The following is a 14640-nucleotide window of genomic DNA, read 5'->3' as shown; positions in this document are numbered from 1 at the left end:
CGGTATGAGACTCGAACCCGCAACCTTTGGGTTACGAGTCCGACTCTCTAACCATTAGGCCACAACTTCCCCCTCGTATATATATCCCCCTCCCCAGGGGATATACTTAATATACAGTGGGTACGGAAAGTATTCAGACCCCCTGACTCAATGATCCAGAAATAATCAGTGAATAAGAACAAAGCTTCTTGGAATATTGTGCGTGATTCATATAGACCATTTTAGTGATGCTTTTGTGTCCTTTTTGGAAGCTTGAAAACTTCAGTCTACATTAAATACAAAGTTCTGCCTTGAAACTTCAAATGGTGCAGGCGATAGGTTCTAACTCAGTCTGATATAATCACATCATTATTTACATAGCGCAGCTGATTGGTTTCTTTTCACATCAGCAGCCAATGGGTTTGCTGCTGAACATTCAAATACTTGGCTAGTGCTTGCTATAGCAGTTGCAGCATGCTTCAGAAACCCTCCACCTTCCCCAGCTCCACCTGTATAGATCGGCTATGGGGTAATTTCATATATGTTATGTGTGCAGCAGCAGTATTTCCTACATGCTCACAGCAGCATGTTGTGGATGTATTGGCAGTAGCAAGTCTCGGTACTTGCTCTGCCGCAGCAGTGTAGCAGATCTATTCCTCCAAGACCATTTAGCGTATTACTACGCTAAACTGTCCGAGAGTTGTCATCATGACAGAACTGTATTTGCATTGAGTCTTCGGAATCATACAGATTTCAAACAACATAAGTGTTAGCAAATGCTAACAGAAGTTTAATTTGTGGCTGAACTATTCCTTTAAATGTTTCCCCATTTTTCATGCGACAAGATTTTTGTCTGTTTTCCAGGACTTGGTTTGATCTCTGTTTCAGACTCTAGACTCTGCCTTCCATAATAAAAGAAGTTGTGTCATCTCCAAACGGTTGTCTCTATCACATCCACAGATATGTCTGCGCTTATTTCCCTGCGGAAGCGAGCTCAGGGGGAGAAACCCCTTGCTGGGGCTAAAGTGGTTGGATGCACTCACATCACTGCACAGACAGCAGTAGGTTCTCCTCAGGGCTTCACTAATTCAAACACACACTTCTTCTACAACTAGTCTTTAACTCTAACACAAAATATTTACACATTTCTATGGTTTGTTTGGATGAACAATAAAGTTAGCTTACTTAAATACTGAAATTACCGTCGGCGCCCATAGCCTTGTAGTTAGTGCGCTGACATAAAGCGGAACTGCACTAACCACGACCCGAGTTCGATTCCCATCTCGAGGTCCTTTGCCGATCCCACCCCCTTTCTCTCCACCCAATGCTTTCCTGTCAGCTCTCTACTGTCATGTCCCAATAAAGGCAGAAAACGCCCATTAATATAACTTAAAAAAAAATACTGAAATTACCAGCTGACCAGACCAGTATATTGACCAGGGCTGCGTTTCCCAAAAGCATCATAAGCTTAAGCACATAGAAGACCCATTGAAACCAATGGAGCTACAATCAACTTAGGCTTACGATGCTTTTGGGAAACGCAGCCCAGGGTAATATTTTGAATAAGTGAATTTTGAGTGAATATTATTTAAAATCAGTGTTTATTTAGATTTAGTGTACATCTTAACTGCTTTTAATAAATTGTGTTCTATATTGTCTATTAATTGGATACCCTACTCCCTATAGGTATGTATTGTTAGGAGTTCAGTGTTGTCACTGTTAAAGGGATAGTTCACCCAAGAATGAAAATTTGATGTTTATCTGCTTACCCCCAGGGCATCCAAGATGTAGGTGACTTTGTTTCTTCAGTAGAACACATATGATGATTTTTATCTGTGCATGTTTTTTTTACTCTCATAGATTTTGTTACCATTGCCATGCATTATACGACTGATAGACTGCAACGGTTGGAGTTAAAAATCATCAAATGTGTTCTACTGAAGAAACAAAGTCACCTACATCTTGGATGCCCTGGGGGTAAGCAGATAAACATCAAATTTTCATTTTTGGGTGAACTATCCCTTTAACTAAAACTATTCTAAATAGTTTTATTAATTTAAAAAAGCTGAAATAAAAAAATATAGATAAATATTAGATTAAAACTTAAACTTAAAAAAACTTAAAGGAAGATGTTAAAGCACTAAAGTTACTACAACTAAAACTGAAATAAAATAATGTTAAATAGAATAGAATATATATTTTTTTTAAATACAAAAGAGCATAACAAAATTACTAAAACAAACACTAAACATAAAAATTTAAATGAAAACTGTAAATATTAAAATAAAAGAGAGTTCAGAATATTAATAAATGCTATAAATTATATGAATAATACTAAAATACCCTGTACCAGCTTTGTCGCCAAAAGACCCAGCTAATTAAATAAATTGAACATCAAATACCTTAGTTACTTTTAGTACAACAGATTTTTTATTTTCATCAAAGTGCTTAAAATGTGTATTTGCTTACTAGTGATCATATCTTAGTATGAATAAATGTAAATACACACTTTGTTACTTGGGCTGCATTGAAACCAACGGAGCTACAATCAACTTAGGCTTACGATGCTTTTGGGAAACGCAGCCCAGGGTAATATTTTGAATAAGTGAATTTTGAGTGAATATTATTTAAAATCAGTGTTTATTTAGATTTAGTGTACATCTTAACTGCTTTTAATAAATTGTGTTCTATATTGTCTATTAATTGGATACCCTACTCCCTATAGGTATGTATTGTTAGGAGTTCAGTGTTGTCACTGTTAAAGGGATAGTTCACCCAAGAATGAAAATTTGATGTTTATCTGCTTCCCCCCAGGGCATCCGAGATGTAGGTGACTTTGTAGGTGTACACAAACGGAGATTTTTAACTCCAGCCGTTGCAGTCTTATCAGTCGTATAATGCATGGCAATGGTAACAAACTCTAAGAGAGTAAAAAAAACATGCACAGACAAATCCAGATTAAACCCTGCGGCTCGTGACGACACATTGATGTCCTAAGACACGAAACGATCGGCAAGTAAGTACCATTTTGATTAGCCGTCGTACCTACAATGACATATACGCGCGAGAGATCACTTCCGGCGCTTGCGTAAACTACGCCAGAGCGTGTACACACCTCACGCACCGGATGCCGTGCGCGCGCCCAAAGACAGTTGGACATAGTGGTGTATTAGAGGTAAAAAACGATATAAATACTGTTCGGTTTCTCGCACAAACCGATCGTTTCGTGTCTTAGGACATCAATGTGTCGTCACGAGCCGCAGGGTTTAATTTGGATTTGTCTGTGCATGTTTTTTTTACTCTCATAGATTTTGTTACCATTGCCATGCATTATACGACTGATAGACTGCAACGGTTGGAGTTAAAAATCATCAAATGTGTTCTACTGAAGAAACAAAGTCACCTACATCTTGGATGCCCTGGGGGTAAGCAGATAAACATCAAATTTTCATTTTTGGGTGAACTATCCCTTTAACTAAAACTATTCTAAATAGTTTTATTAATTTAAAAAAGCTGAAATAAAAAAATATAGATAAATATTAGATTAAAACTTAAACTTAAAAAAACTTAAAGGAAGATGTTAAAGCACTAAAGTTACTACAACTAAAACTGAAATAAAATAATGTTAAATAGAATAGAATATATATTTTTTTTAAATACAAAAGAGCATAACAAAATTACTAAAACAAACACTAAACATAAAAATTTAAATGAAAACTGTAAATATTAAAATAAAAGAGAGTTCAGAATATTAATAAATGCTATAAATTATATGAATAATACTAAAATACCCTGTACCAGCTTTGTCGCCAAAAGACCCAGCTAATTAAATAAATTGAACATCAAATACCTTAGTTACTTTTAGTACAACAGATTTTTTATTTTCATCAAAGTGCTTAAAATGTGTATTTGCTTACTAGTGATCATATCTTAGTATGAATAAATGTAAATACACACTTTGTTACTCTTAGTTTGCCTTCCCAACTTTTTGATATGCTGTGCTGGTTTCTTTCAGGTCCTGATCGAGACACTTGTGGCACTGGGTGCTCAGTGTCGCTGGACTGCCTGTAACATTTACTCCACTCAGAATGAAGTGGCCGCAGCTTTGGCAGAGAGCGGTAAACAGCCCTCTAAACAACTTACTGTTGTCTGAATTGTACCAATTCCAACCTGGCCTGATATTCTGGACTCACTTTTCATTTATTTTGTGCCCTTTAAAGGTGTTTCGGTTTTTGCCTGGAAAGGTGAATCAGAAGATGACTTCTGGTGGTGCATTGATCGCTGTGTCAACATGGAAGGCTGGCAGGCAAACATGGTATATAATGTTCTGCACTTAATATCCAGTGATATTAAAAGAGATGAATCAGTGGGCAGTGTCTGTTTACACTGAGTGCAATTAATCAACCTTGTTGGCAAAGATTAATTTCACTAACTGTAACCAACATTTACCCATTGCACAAACTGTATATTACGTCTGTTTACACTTTGTGAATAGCATAATTCTATTGCTGTTTTGTACTTAGTGTAAGCAAGATGCTGAACTGTTGCTGTTTACACTTTGTGAAAACATATCTACCACTATTTACAATATTTAGCACACTGCTTCTGTTAAACTTCATTTGCCGCTGCCAAATCAGTATTTATTTAATCTTCAAAACAATTATCAAGATCTTTGTATGTTTGCAGACTAGTAACATACATTTTCTCACAGATCCTAGATGATGGGGGCGATCTGACCCACTGGGTGTATAAGAAGTATCCAAGTGTCTTTAAGAAAGTACGTGGGATCGTGGAGGAGAGCGTTACAGGTGTACACAGGTAAGGGAGAACTGTAGGACTTTGAATTGAATTGAATTGAATTGAGTTTAGTTTAGTTTTGTTTTTTAATGTGTATCTTGAATGCAGTGTTTGCAAATTGCTTTGGAAAAAACATCTGCCAAGTGCATACATTTTATTTATATATTTTGTTATCCACACCAATAACCTAACACAATGACACAAATCTTTGTTATTTATGTTATGTATATTCTATTATTAATCTGTATATGATTAAAATAATTAGATTAATCACAACTGTATATTTTAATTAATTGACAACCCTATTGATCAACATATTTATTTATGTTTGAACCAAATGTGTCTGTTTTTATTCATTCTGTTAGGCTGTACCAACTCTCCAAAGCTGGCAAGCTTTGTGTCCCCGCTATGAATGTCAATGATTCTGTCACCAAGCAGAAGTTTGATAATCTGTACTGCTGCAGGGAGTCCATCTTGGATGGGTAAGACACCTGCAATGCTGATATGCTTTTTTAAATATATATATATATATATATATATATATATATATTAGTATATCTTCCTCTGACCTCTTACCAAGCATGAATAAAGCTTATCTAAGGAGGAGTATAATCACGGTTGACTTCCTCTCTCTTAGTCTGAAGAGAACGACAGATGTGATGTTTGGTGGGAAGCAGGTGGTGGTTTGTGGTTATGGAGAGGTCAGTCAACATCTGCGCTTTTGCAAAATGCCCCAAAGATAATCTGCATAATGCAAAAAATACTCTCTAAATTGCCAGACCTTATTTACTACAAGCACAGATATTTTAAGAACATTTCTGTGTTTTATTTTCATTCTTGTATTGATTTCGATGTAGGTGGGAAAAGGTTGTTGTTCAGCTCTGAAAGCGCTTGGAGCCATTGTGTGTGTGACAGAGATTGACCCTATTTGTGCTCTTCAAGCTTGGTAAGATAAACACACCCACAAAAATGAGCTAAATTTCAATCAAACACCATGTGCAGTATATTAGTATTATTTATATAATATCAGAGTATTTATTAATATTTTGAATTGGCTTTAATTTTAAATTTTATATATAAACTTTTTAGTTTAGATTTTAGCAATTTTGTTGTGATTTTGTCTTTTTTTTTATTAGCTTTATAAAATGTATTTTTATTTCATTTAATTGCAAGGGGGTGAGCTGTTCTCATTTGAGACCACCTGATTGGATAAATATCTTTGTAGTGGAAGATGAGTCATCAATATTGTGGCCTATTTTCCTTGAAGAGAGACTGCACCTTTTAAATGTGTATATTTTATATTACAAGTTCGTTTTGTAATCTTTTCTAATAGATTTCATATAGAGTAAATAACAAAAATATAACTAAAAAAACAAACAAACAAACTTTAATGCACAATGAAAAAATTTATTAAATATCACCAACTTTTTATATTTATTGCCATTATATTTATTAAAAATAAATATAAAGTTGTAAAGTTTCCTTGGTACTAACAGAGCAGTTTTGAAGCAAACAATTTGTGTAAACTAGTCTCTCAGAGACTTCCACAAATAATATAAGCTCCTCATATTAGCCAAACACATGGCCGTGGGAAGTCTGTGAACAAGCTGAAGTGCTTATTTATTTGTTTTTATCTCCCTCATAGTATGGACGGCTTCAAAGTGGTGAAGCTAAATGAGGTGGTTCGCCAAATGGACATGGTTATCACCTGCACGGGTACGTCTGGATACAGTTGGCTCGCTTCCACTTCCACAAATCCATTTCCTCTGTTCAATGCTCTTATCAGCACAACACATCCTCCCAGATGCCCTTACATTGAGTTGCTGTGAAACGGTTCACCCTTTGACAGCTGTAGTAGTCTGTAGTCTGGGAAAAATAATAATTGCTCAGCAACAGATAAAGTATTTGTTTAAAATCACAGTAAAGAGATATTGAGGTTTAGATCAGTTATGCATGGTCTCTGCTAGACAAAGGCACAGCTTTGTAATAAATGTACGTTTTATTTAAGTGTAATTTTTATTAGTATGCACAAAGAATGTGTATTGGGGTTTCCTTGAAGATTCCTAAAGAAATGTCTGTTTCTATAGGGAACAAAAATGTTGTGACCAGGGAGCTCTTGGATCGAATGAAGAATGGCTGTATTGTCTGTAACATGGGCCATTCCAACACTGAGATTGATGTGGTGAGTGGGTCTCAATCTTTAATTGTTGAAAATATTTTTGTGTTATTTATAAGGAGGCTCCATTTGCTTCCGCTGTAGTGTACTTTATTGGTGAATGTAGTCCAGGGAAAGAATTTTTTACGTCAACAGCTGTAGATGTTCCATTAACAGCAGGGACACTTGATCAACCTGAAAGCCTCTTAGCGGCATGTTTCCGACAACAAAGTGAAGTGCTCTGATGGTGTTCATAGTGAATGCATTTGTGTGTGTGTTTTAGCTTTGCAGGTTTATCAGTCTATACTGGACAGAAGTGAAAGCAAGTGTTAGTTTGTGTGCGCTCATGTGTATCGTTTGTTTCTCTGTTCCAGGCGAGTCTGAGGACTCCAGAGCTCACCTGGGAAAGGGTGCGCTCACAGGTCGACCACGTCATCTGGCCTGACGGGAAACGAGTGATTTTACTGGCAGAGGTCTTTCCTTCTTCTCGTTTATTTCATGAATGAGTGCCAGTGATATGACGGATGGACTCTACTTTTTATGCAACAGTAGACATATTTGTCACATTTGTATGGTAGTCGGAGTTTAAGAATGTTATTCAGACACAAAGAATCAAAAAAGTGCAGGATGTGTCCTGAACAAGTCAAGACGAGTGAGTTGTTAGGCACAATACAATGCAGAATTTAGTTGTTTCACTGTTATAGAAGCAATGCCACAAACTGATGCATTAATATACATGTGTGATCATAAATGTGTGCATAATATATATATCATTTTTTGTTTTTATCATGTATCTTAAAAATACACAGTCAAATAATATGTAGTTAAATTTTATATAATAACATTCACAAGTTTGGTGTCAGTAGGATTTTTTTTAAAGAAATCGGTATTTGTATTCAGCAATGATGCATTACATTGATCAAAAGTGACTCTAAAGAAGTTTCTAATGTTACAATATTTTTTTTACAAAAATATTAAGCAGCACTACTGTTTTCAACAGTGTTAATAAGAAGTGTTTTTTGAGCGCCGAATCAGCATTGAATGATAAAAATAATTTTTGAAGGATCATGACAATGAATCCTGGAGTAATGGCTGATGAAAATTCTGCTTTGCCATCACAGGTATTTCAAATTACATTCACATAAAAAAAAGATAATATTTCACAATATTACAGTTTTTACAGTAATTTTGATCAAATAAATGCAGTTTTGCTGAGCACTAGAGACGTCCTTTTTGAAAAACATAAAAAAAATCCTACTGTCCCTAAACTTTTGAACAAGAGTATATATTTTTATAAAATATAATATTAGTCTATTAGTTTTCATTTTTTAACGCAGCTTATGCACTTGATGCTATGTATAGTCATATGTTTTGGTTTGCATCAAAGTTCCAAATAAAAAGTGAAAATAATCAAATAAAAATAAGAATTTAATTCTTAATGCAAAAAAGGCATTGCCATGTGATTATTTAATATCTAAAACATTTTCTTCTGTCAATCAAACCCATACTTTTTTTGTGAAAAAAGTTTCATGAAAAGCCTTAGTTTTCCCTAACAGATGTTTGTCCTTTGTGTGCTCTCCTGGTGGATCACAGTAAATCTCAGTCATTTGTGTGCTGTTTTCAGGGCCGGCTCTTGAACCTGAGCTGCTCAACAGTCCCCTCATTTGTGCTATCAATCACAGCCACAACCCAGGTAATTTAACCTGTCACGAGTTGGGTTTTAGCTGAAGTGCGACTGTACCCTCTGTACAGATGACATTTTATCCAGTTATGTTAGTGGTTCTGAGTGCTGCTGCACAGCTGTATGATTATTATGCCTGATTTAACATCTCTAATCGCAGGCTGTTGTGCTCTTTATTTTAATGTTAGGCTTTGGCCCTGATAGAGCTGTATAATGCACCAGAAGGTCGCTACAAACAGGATGTCTACCTGCTTCCCAAGAAGATGGGTAAAGAACCAATCACTACTGCAACTCAAATAAAGCAGTTATGTGCATTAACTGTGATAAATCATGTGCATGTGTGTGTTTCAGATGAATATGTGGCCAGCTTGCACCTACCCAATTTCGATGCTCATCTTACAGAGCTGTCAGATGAACAGGCCAAATATATGGGCCTGAATAAGAACGGACCCTTTAAACCAAATTACTACAGGTATGAGAAGGGCTTTAAAACACCCCATATTGATTATGAATCATAGTTTATGTACAATGTACACATTTGAACTGTTATGTAGTGTGATGAAAGTCTAGTGTTCCTATTTTAGGACAACTTCTCATCAAAATGTTTGGTCACTTACTACCCTCTGCTGGTTGTCAGTGAAAGACTCACAAAACCAGTGAAATTGCTAATTGTTTTCAACATATTTAAAAAATAAAATTCAATAATGATAATAAACAAAAGTTTGGGCAAAGTAAGATTTTAAGAAAAGTCTATTATAAGTCTATTAAAAATACAGTAAAAGCTGTAATATTGTGAAATAGTATTAGGCTACAGTTTAAATAAACAGTTTTTTGTTTTAATATATTTTAAAATGTAATTTATTCCTGTGAGACAAAGCTGAAATTTTCAGAAGCCATTACTCCAGTCTTTAGTGTCACATGTTCCTTCAGAAATCATTCTAATATGCTGGTGTGGTGTTCAATAAATATTTATTATTATCAATGTTGAAAACAGTTGTGCCATTTAATTTCTGTGGCAACTGTGATACATTTTTCAGGATTCTTTGATTAATAGAAAGTTCAAAATTTAAATCTTTGGTAACATTATTATGTCTTTAACTGTCATTTTGATCAATTTAATGGATCCGTACCGAATAAAAAAAATCTTAATGACACCAAATTTATGAATGGTAGTGTAACTTATAACAATCAATGAAAAACAAACAATTTCATATTATGAACATTCTTCATACCAGACTGAACAGTCATGACAAAAATAAAAATTTTCTGTTGTTCTACTTACAGGTATTAGTGTGACTGGATGGATTCAGCCTTCATCAAAGATGGAGAGACCTGCATTAACCAGTGAAGCAAGAGATTTATTTTCTATTAATATACATTTCTTAAAACGAAACTTGATTTTACTGAATGTTATTCTTATTTAATAGTGTTACTAATGTCCAGTGACAAAATATACGTTCATGTCACTTTTAGGCTTATGTGCATTGTTAGAATTCATGTATTATAGCATTTGTTGTAAATCATCTTTTAACCAAAAATATGAAAAGGACCACTGTCTACGGCTCTAAAAATGTGCCAGGTATTGGTTATAGTTACTGATCAAATAAGATAATTGATAATTATTACTATGTTTTGTTTTTACATGGATATTCTAGTCACCCAAGTTATGCTACACTCAATCATTCATGACCAAAAAAATTGTCTTTGTGGCTTTTTAATATAAAAATGTTAGCTTCAGCATAATTCCTGATTTATCGCTCTTGCATAAGAAAATATAAAAGCTTTTTTTTTTTTAAAGCTTTTATATTACTGCTAAAAGCTAGTGTTCTGGCAATATGATACACACCAATGTGTGCAGAAACTTCCGTGACCCGGCAGCACATGCTGCTAAATATACCCCGCTTGGGGGATTTTATGAATTGTGTCGCCAATAGGGATTCTTTTCCCTTTCACATTCTCACACACGTCCATCATCTCTGTGGCCTTTTACAAATTCAACTTTTAAAATAACATCGACCATTATATGTTATTTAGGCAAATCTTAGATGAAAATAAATGTAACCACAGTTGAAATTCGATTTTGGGATATTCTGTGAGACTTTTGCAAAATATTATTGACCCCCAACATACCCACACATAGCCAGCTAGACTCACAAAAAGCACACATATCTTGATGACCATCTCTAAGGGACTGCAAATGTCTTAAGCAAATATCACTGTGAATGTTGTCATTTGAATATTTGCCTCATCTGCACTTTGTGATTTACCTTTGCATGCATCATTTGTCAGATGTGCGATGTCATCGAATCCCTGCATTAAAGATCTTGCTGTCACAGTATGCATTTTGACTCATATTTATGCTATTAATATCACAAACGTTTAACTATCATTGTGTAGGAAGCTTATTATATTTTATGTTAACACCAATATTGCTTTTTACGATAAGAGATTAGCCAAGTGTAAAAGGAATCTGGGCGGGAAAATATAAGAAATTAATGTTTTATATAAGACAAAAAGTGAGCATCTGGTGGCCCAAAAAAGACAATTCGTTCTTGAGCCCATTTAATTGGCCTATTTTGAACTGTAGGCTAAAAAGTACAATCATTTAAATATATAAATATTAATCCAAAACGACTATGATTGGTCCATCATGGCCACCGCTGAGAAATGTAACAGAAATCAAACGACAAACAAGGCTTTAACAGTAACAGAACGCTTTAAAAAACAATATACTTCCGAATAATAACACAGCAATGAGCAGTTTTAAAGGCAGTTCAAATAAAAATACAGAATAAAAATAAAAAAAAGTAAATTATTATTTCGAACATCGTCTAGCCCCGCCCACCTGTTGCATAGTAATCATGGTTCTACAGCTTATTCTGTTTCTATATTTGGAGCGCGTTTCTTTGCAGTGTGTACGAAATCATCAGTGCGCGCCTGGAAACTTCAGGACTAAGACAGCCTCTAAAGTTACCACCAGAGTCAAGAGAAGTCTAGTCTTTCTAGAAGCAGCATGGGAGGTATAAATCTCTCAATGTCGCTCAGGCCGAGGCAGTCGAGACAAGACAACTCAAGCAACCTGAAGCAAAGCAGAGCTAAAGAGTCCGCTCTCTGAAGCGCTAAAAGAAATTCACAAGACCTGTAAGTGACTCTTTGAGTTAACTTTGAAATCTTTTTTTAATATATTATTATATATTTTATACATGTTGTTTATTTTATATCCAAATTTAAAATTAAAATATAGCTATACATTTTAAGTAGACTGTTGTTTATAATACTTAGAGATGGCATTCAGTAATATTTTATATTTAATATATTTATTAATAAATATATTGAATTATTAATTTAAATAATTGTATTAATAATAATAATTGTTATTATTAAATAACTCAAGATTGATTTTTTCCCTTTGTATTGCAGGTGATATTTAACTATTGATAATCAAGATGTCTAAAGGTGTGTCCATTGGCATTGATCTGGGTACCACTTACTCCTGTGTGGGGGTGTTCCAGCATGGCAAAGTGGAAATCATTGCTAATGATCAGGGGAACATAACCACTCCAAGCTACGTTGCCTTCACAGACACAGAAAGACTCATCGGCGACGCTGCCAAGAACCAGGTCGCCATGAACCCCAACAACACAATATTTGATGCCAAACGACTGATTGGAAGGAAGTTTAATGATCCAGTGGTCCAGTCTGACATGAAGCTTTGGCCCTTCAAGGTCATCTCCGAAGACGGCAAACCAAAAGTTCAAGTTGAGTACAAAGGAAAGACCAAGACATTCTACCCTGAGGAGATCTCATCCATGGTCCTAGTCAAAATGAGAGAGATCGCCGAGGCCTACCTGGGTCAGAGGGTCAATAACGCCGTCATAACGGTCCCAGCGTACTTTAACGATTCTCAGAGACAAGCGACCAAAGATGCGGGGGTGATCGCTGGATTGAACGTGCTGCGAATTATCAATGAGCCCACAGCGGCTGCCATCGCCTACGGACTGGACAAGGGCAGGAGAGGAGAGAGGAACGTCCTGATCTTCGATTTAGGTGGAGGCACCTTTGATGTCTCCATCCTGACGATTGAGGATGGGATCTTTGAAGTGAAAGCCACAGCAGGAGACACTCACCTGGGTGGGGAGGACTTCGACAACCGGATGGTGAAGCACTTTGTTGAAGAGTTTAAGAGGAAGCACAAGAAGGACATCAGTCAGAATAAGAGAGCAGTGAGAAGGCTTCGCACAGCCTGCGAAAGAGCTAAAAGGACCCTCTCATCTAGCACTCAGGCCAGCATCGAGATCGATTCCCTGTTCGAAGGCATTGATTTCTATACTTCCATCACAAGGGCCCGCTTTGAAGAGCTTAACGCTGAGCTCTTCAGAGGCACGCTGGAACCAGTCGAGAAGGCTTTGAGAGATGCTAAAATGGACAAGTCCCAGATCAACGATATTGTTCTGGTTGGCGGCTCCACCAGGATCCCCAAGATCCAGAAGCTTTTGCAAGATTTCTTCAGTGGCAGGGATCTCAACAAGAGCATCAACCCAGATGAGGCGGTGGCATATGGAGCAGCGGTGCAGGCCGCCATCCTGATGGGCGACACCTCGGAAAACGTTCAGGACTTGTTGCTTCTGGACGTGGCTCCTTTGTCCTTGGGTATCGAGACCGCAGGAGGAGTCATGACTGCTCTCATCAAACGCAACACCACCATCCCCACCAAGCAGATGCAGATCTTCTCCACATATTCTGATAACCAGCCAGGCGTCCTGATCCAGGTGTTTGAAGGTGAGAGGGCCATGACCAAAGATAACAATTTGCTCGGCAAGTTTGAGCTCACTGGTATCCCACCAGCGCCACGAGGCGTACCCCAAATTGAGGTGACCTTTGACATCGATGCCAATGGCATACTGAACGTATCGGCCGTGGACAAGAGCACAGGGAAAGAGAACAAAATCACCATCACCAACGACAAAGGTCGACTGAGCAAAGAGGAAATCGAGCGGATGGTGCAGGATGCGGAAAAGTACAAAGCTGAGGATGAGGTGCAGAGAGAGAAGACTGCAGCAAAGAACGCCTTGGAGTCTTACGCCTTCAACATGAAGAATAGCGTTGAGGATGAAAAGCTGAATGGAAAGATTAGTGAAGAAGAAAAGAAGACGGTCATTGATAAGTGTAAGGAGGTTATTACTTGGTTGGAGAACAATCAGCTGGCTGAAAAGGAAGAGTATGAGCACCATCAGAAGGAACTGGAAAGTGTGTGTAATCCAATCATCACTCGGCTCTATCAAGGAGGAGATCCTCCCGCAGGTGGCTGTGGATTCCAAGCCCAGCCTGAATCACAGGGCCCTACCATTGAAGAGGTGGATTAAAGAGGAGAAAACTTGCCTTACTATAGTGCAATATTACCTTAAGTGTTAAATAAGATATGGTGGCCTTACTTACTATGATACTTCCAGATTTATAAGAGCTAAGTTGTTTTATATCTTGTTTGTCAAATGTGCATGAATTTAAATGTTGTAAGACAGCTGTCTTTCAGCTGTGTCAGCTGAGAAATGATTAATGGAGTGGAATAAATTAATATGCAATGTTTTATTATATGTATTTATTATTTACAAGAATAAAAAAATAAATGCCCATTCCATTTTAAATGATGAAAACCAACGAATCCAGTGATTTCTTTCTCTATTGAAGTAAGCGAGGTAGAAAATGCATGAAGTTAAACCTGCTCTACTTTACTTGCATTATTTGCTCCGTCAGCCAAAAAAAAAAAAAAACTTTCCAAAGGAGGATAAAAAATAGAACGACAGAAATACAGAACGATTGATTAAGGCTGTCAGATTATAGAAATATATCAAGATAGCAGCAGCAGCAGGATAGTAATATACAAAATATAGCCTATTGTTACAAATACACAGTCAATTAAATTCAAATATAAATAAACTGTTAGATTTACGATGCTAATGCGGAAATGCGTCATCGTAGACCGTGAAAAGGGGTCCATAATCTGATAAATTGAAGCTTTCCCATGTACTAA

General features: G+C 36.4%; 2 protein-coding genes across 4 annotated transcripts in view; both read left to right on the top strand.

The window, feature by feature from the left end:
• LOC107668032 (adenosylhomocysteinase 2-like) overlaps positions 1-10941 on the top strand; it is a 31116-nt gene extending 20175 nt beyond the window's left edge. For all 3 annotated transcript variants that reach the window (XM_016459759.1, XM_016459760.1, XM_016459761.1), the window contains exons 4-17: positions 940-1040; positions 3995-4097; positions 4200-4294; positions 4691-4797; positions 5142-5258; positions 5414-5477; positions 5634-5722; positions 6422-6492; positions 6864-6958; positions 7306-7404; positions 8556-8624; positions 8801-8879; positions 8964-9084; positions 9897-10941. In XM_016459759.1, the coding sequence (XP_016315245.1) occupies positions 940-1040; positions 3995-4097; positions 4200-4294; positions 4691-4797; positions 5142-5258; positions 5414-5477; positions 5634-5722; positions 6422-6492; positions 6864-6958; positions 7306-7404; positions 8556-8624; positions 8801-8879; positions 8964-9084; positions 9897-9903 (1217 nt within the window). In that variant the 3' untranslated portion in view covers positions 9904-10941. The remainder of the gene's footprint in view (positions 1-939; positions 1041-3994; positions 4098-4199; positions 4295-4690; positions 4798-5141; positions 5259-5413; positions 5478-5633; positions 5723-6421; positions 6493-6863; positions 6959-7305; positions 7405-8555; positions 8625-8800; positions 8880-8963; positions 9085-9896) is intronic.
• A 577-nt stretch (positions 10942-11518) lies between these two features.
• Positions 11519-14102, top strand: LOC107668030 (heat shock 70 kDa protein-like). Its single transcript, XM_016459757.1, has 2 exons — positions 11519-11753; positions 12033-14102. Exon 2 carries the CDS (start codon positions 12059-12061, stop codon positions 13973-13975), a length of 1917 nt encoding a protein of 638 aa, XP_016315243.1. The 5' UTR covers positions 11519-11753; positions 12033-12058; the 3' UTR covers positions 13976-14102.
• Positions 14103-14640: the final 538 nt, after the last annotated feature.

Source organism: Sinocyclocheilus anshuiensis, unplaced genomic scaffold (assembly GCF_001515605.1).
Source record: "Sinocyclocheilus anshuiensis isolate Anshui unplaced genomic scaffold, SAMN03320099.WGS_v1.1 scaffold1024, whole genome shotgun sequence".
Classification (NCBI taxonomy): domain Eukaryota; kingdom Metazoa; phylum Chordata; class Actinopteri; order Cypriniformes; family Cyprinidae; genus Sinocyclocheilus; species Sinocyclocheilus anshuiensis.
This window is presented reverse-complemented; position numbering and strand designations above follow the sequence as displayed.

What these genes read in the sequence shown, in the direction of transcription:
- LOC107668030 (XM_016459757.1), top strand. Translation starts at nt 12,059, where the DNA reads ATGTCTAAAGGTGTGTCCATTGGCATTGATCTGGGTACCACTTACTCC.